Source organism: Fukomys damarensis, unplaced genomic scaffold (genome assembly GCF_012274545.1).
Source record: "Fukomys damarensis isolate Sample0158 unplaced genomic scaffold, DMR_v1.0_HiC HiC_scaffold_15, whole genome shotgun sequence".
Taxonomy (NCBI): Eukaryota; Metazoa; Chordata; class Mammalia; order Rodentia; family Bathyergidae; genus Fukomys; species Fukomys damarensis.
This window is the reverse complement of record NW_022900927.1, coordinates 18,245,655-18,250,468: the sequence shown is the minus strand read 5'-3', so window position 1 is coordinate 18,250,468 and position 4,814 is coordinate 18,245,655. Positions and strand designations below refer to the sequence as shown.

The following is a 4,814-nucleotide window of genomic DNA, read 5'->3' as shown; positions in this document are numbered from 1 at the left end:
GGGCAGCTGTGCCAGCAGGCGGCGGCCGGGGCGGGCCTCCCGGGGCTGCAGCGCCCTCTCTCGTACAAGGACTTGGAGGTGGCGCTAGCCAAGGTGGGCTCTAGGGGCTCCCCCAAGGAGCTGGACTCGTTCGTGGAGTGGGACAAAATGTACGGCTCTGGACACTGATGGCGTCAGGGTGGCCGCTGGAGCCTCCTCTGCTTGGGGCGAATGTTTTTGACCAAACCGGGCCCGGAGTGTGCCCGATTGGCGCATGTCGGGTGGGGGACGGGACTGCTCTGCTGGTGGATTTTTTTTTCACGGAAAGGAAAATTCTTCTGCCAGACAGATTGATGCCATGTGCGCCGTGTACTCAGGTTTTTCCTATTTATTGTAGACGGGAAGCTCGCCATCTCCGCCCGGCGGAAGGGGCAGACCCTGCATGGGCTAATACCCGGGTCTAAAGAACTCCTGCTCTCCTTTTGTTTCCCTCACTCTCTGAATGCCACCCTACACCTCCCCCACTACCACTTCTCTGCATTTGCTTGGTGTTCTTCCCGTCGCTTTGTCGCTGACCTCCCCCACCACGCTGTCGCATTTCCTCTTCTGCTCCTCCCTCCTGTCCCCACCTCTCCCATCTATCACTCTCTGAGCTTCTGTTTGACCCGTGTGCTTGGGCGTCCCTGTGCCTCTTGGTCCCTGTGCTGTAAAGTCCCTCTTTGCCTTCTGTCCCTCATTCTCACTGCAGTGTCCTTTTGCAGGAGATCTGGAGGCCCAGGGCTGAGGAAGAAGGGAGTAGGGAACCCCCATCCCACTCCCTTATCTTATCCAGCTGAAAATTTGGATCTGGGGAGGGGTAACAAGCCAAAACAAACAAACCAAAAAACCCCCCAAAGAAGTGGTGTTTGGGGGGGGGTTTGTTTTTGAGGGGGAAGTCCCAGAAATGTAGCTTAATATTTTAGGCCTTTATTTTTGTAAGATGTGTAGAATTTGCTGGTTTTTTTTGGTTGTTTTTTTTTTTTTTGACAACTCAGGAAGAAACTGACCTCGGAAAGAATGTTAGACTTTGGCTGCTCTCCTGTGCGTCCCCCAGCCCCACCCCAGGGGAGCACATTCTCCCAGAAGACTCAGAGACTTGTGGGGAGGACAGAGGAAGGCCCAGATCCTCACTCAGACCTGGGGTGTCCCTGGGACAGAAACAGAATGTATTTCTAAGGGCTTCCTCCTCCCCACAACCCAGCCTAGAGGTGCCCAGGAGGGGTATGAGATTTGAAGGGGTAGATCTTGCTTCCTTTCTGTTGCTCTTCCCTCTGCACCCCACCCCAGTTTCACCTTTTCTGTGAAAGGTTATCCAGAGTTGGGGTTTCCTTGCTCATTTCCTGCTCTAGCAAGAGTGCCCAATAGGAAGGTGACACAAGCAGAAAGTCCCCAAGGTCATCCCACCAGGCCCCTGCCACATCAGGGGACCCCAGTTACTTAGGCTAAGAGCATCATTGCCTTAGGAGGGAAGATGGTCTGGCCACAAGTCTGGGTCGACACAGAATTGACTACTGGCCTTCAGCTGCCCTCTATGCTGGCCACTCTGCAGAGGGGTGAATGTCCCTCACTGGTAATTGCTGGGTGGGGAATGCCTCCCTTTGTGTCCTGTGTTTGCAGTTCCAAGGAGGTGGACAGGGTGATTTTCCCTCACAAGGGAGTGAGGTGTGTGTGTGTGTGTGTGTGTGTGTGTGTGTGTGTGTGTGTGTTGGGAGCTTCTAGCCAGCTTGAAGCCCTTGACTCTGGGAAATATATTCCTCTCTTCCCACCGATTTTCCTTGATGGGCTTAAAACCACCACTCCCCCACCTCACAACTCTAGGTCCAAGGGGGGAAGATTCCCCCATATTCTTTTCTCTCCCCCTCCCAACCTCTTGTGGGTCCCTGCCTGCTCCTATGGCTCCTAGTCTTGCCACTTTGCTCTCCTAATGGAGGTATGTGGAGGAGTTTCCATGGGGCATTTCAGGGGCCAGGATGCTGAGGGCTGGTGCTGGCCTAAGACTGCTAAACATGCTAAACAAAGCTGCTGTCTCTCCCTCCTCACCTTTGGCCTGCTTCTGACCCTCCTTGGAACCAGCTGATTGACTGAAGAGCTTGGTGCCTCAGAAGCAGTGGCCACAGGATTTGCTGCAAAAAACCCCCAGAGGGAGCAGGGAGTGAGGGGGTTCTCAGGTGTGTGTGTGGGAGTGAGATGGAGGGTGGCAGGGACGTGGGGTTGGGATCCCAGCTTGCCCTTCAGAGGCAGGCAGCCCTGGGTGTGGGCAGGAACTCTGACCAAGACCAGGGTCCTCTCTGCTTCCTCTGCTGGGAACTTCCCATTCCCCAGGCTTGGGAAGGTTTGCACAAGAAGACAGCCCCCAGTCTACTCTTACCTACCTCAGGGGCACAAGGTGGGAAGGGTAGGGCAGGTCCAGCACTGGCGATGTGGGGAGCATACCAAAGAATCCAGGGGCATGGTGTTGGGAGGGCAAGCTGACCCTCTGCTTCCTCTACCCAGATTGGGGTTGGGATCCTCCTCCAGCTGTAACCATTTCTACCTCATTTTGCTGTGTGTTGTACATGGGCGTATTTATCTCCTGTCTGACGATGCTCTGCAGTTGTGGTCTGTCTACCTCAGAAGAGACTGTATTTTAAAAGAAAGTATTACACAGTATTAAAGCGATAATGTGGTTTCCAGAGGATTTTTTGGGGCAGTGGGATTTGAGGAACCCTCTAGAATGCTTGGGCACTCACGTGTGTGCTGCTGACCTGGGTATGGTACAGTGGGTGTTTCTGTTCCTTCAGCAAAATGTCCTGGGACTCTATTTCTCTGCACGGTACTACCAGACCCTGAGTATTGAGGCTATAGGATTGGAAGTCCATGTTGGGGGCTCTTCTGGCTTGTCAGAGACTTAGGGCTGGGGCTGCCTCATTGTAGCAGCAAATCTCACAATAGAGGGGCATAGAAGGGTTCACATGCTATGAGTGAATGAACAAATGAGCTTATGGAGGGAAAGGCATTGAAGAGGAGGATCATCCAGAATCTGGACAGCAGTCCTGGTAAAGCTAGGGATGAGGCTGTTGGTCTGTGGAGGGAAAGTAGGGAGAAGGTAAGGTGTAGAGACAACTTGGTTGCAGTATTTAAGGGCACACAAGACTACACCTTCCCACCATCTAATGATAATAAGTGCCCTTATTGCCTTTGATAGTCCCTCATGAACTGGGAGACTAACAAGATATAAAACCCCAAACTAGAAACACTTGCAGGGAAAGCTCTGGGGGGAAGCTTTTGAGTGGTTTGGACCTATAATTTCCTGAGGCCCTTGAATACTCTAAGCAAAATTACAAAAATGCACAAAAGCTCAAGGGAAGCAGTGTATTCGGGATTCCTGCTTATGGCTCACCACCCAGGGACCCAACCCTCCTGGCCTGTGGAGATCCACGCCTCTTCCCCATTTATCTTGCACCTGTGTGTAGTACCTTGTAGGTGACACTGAGGACAAGGAAATGGTCAAGCACAAGCCGCTGTTCTTGAAAACCCACAGTCCAGATGGGAAAGGCTTAAAGACATTATTTTAAAATACAACTGATTAAGGGCGCTGGGGCAGGAGAAAACCAGATCAATCTTTATATCTGACCCATAGAAGTCACTAACAAAATATTAAGCCCTGTAATTTCCAGATTGGTGCCCCAATGAAGAACACAGAGATTATCTCAAGAAAGTCCAGAAAAGATCCTGAGAGGCAGCAGTGATGTATCAGGGATGTAGGAGGGACAGCTTGGCTGGGTGTGGAGAATGGGACACCAGCACTGTTTGTTACAAGAGCATAAAGTGGGCAGGATAGTGTATGTGGGGTAAGGTTGGAGGAGTCGTTCAGGACCTTACATTTCCTGATGAGAGTTTGGGCGCTACAGTGGAGCCTCTGTATATGTGTGGGTGGGTGATGATGGGGGAGGTGGCCTTGAACCGGGTGGATGGATCTGCATGTTGAGAATTCACACATCGATTCCACAAGTCTTTATTTCACACCTATTAGGCATGAGTCTGTGGGGACAGTGGGCCTCACAGTCTAGTGGAGGAGACCGTGAAAAAGTAGAGCTGCAGTGCTTGGGCTGGGAGCAGCGACTTGTATGAGGCAAGTCAGGGAGGGCTTCCCACAAGTCCCCAGGCAGCAGGAGTGCGGGTCCAGAACAGAGACAGAGCCAAGCCTCCTTGGGGGGAGATGAAAGTTTAGGTAAGTGGTGCCCTAGTGTGTGTAGGTGGGAGACCGGGTGTGTGTGTGTGTGTGTTCACCGATTCCAGAAGACAGAGCGTGAGGGCTTGTGCCAGCGCAGGTGTGAGAAGGAACGGGCAAGTAGCTTTAAGACAATTTAAAATTAAAGTAGGTATTGGGGATAGTGGGAGCAGGGAGATTTACGACTTCTGGTGGAGGGGTGACAACTGAATTTCTTATACAGGTTTTTCTAAATTTGAGGAAGTAGTGGGGATAGATAGGCTGCCTCCATTAAGCCTTTCAAAATAAGGGTCCAGAATTTTAGCTTTCTGGTGCCAAGAGCCCCACTCGACCGCTGAATTTCCTAAATCCTTTCACTCCCGTTATTGCCTTTTGAGCCCCTCCTCCAACCAGGCCCAGGGGCTGGAGACCCCTCCCCGCACCCTGGACAGTCCTGTCCCCGCGGTGGCTGGAGCCTCCTGCCGCACTGGAGTTCCCGAATGTTCCCAGCCTCTGACCCCACAATCGACGATGGCGGTGCGGGCTCTCCTGGCGTTCTGCGGCTGGGCGCTGGCGCCGGCAGGGGCCCTGGACGCCATGGGCCCTC

The 4,814-nt window shown here is 52.7% G+C and overlaps 1 protein-coding gene across 1 annotated transcript in view; it reads left to right on the top strand.

Annotated features, from left to right (window-relative positions):
• The window catches only part of Fignl2 (fidgetin like 2), a 22,315-nt gene extending 19,632 nt beyond the window's left edge, over positions 1–2,683 (top strand). The window contains exon 4 of the mRNA XM_019208083.2: positions 7–2,683. Within this exon, the coding sequence (XP_019063628.1) occupies positions 7–168 (162 nt within the window). The 3' untranslated portion in view covers positions 169–2,683. The remainder of the gene's footprint in view (positions 1–6) is intronic.
• Positions 2,684–4,814: the final 2,131 nt, after the last annotated feature.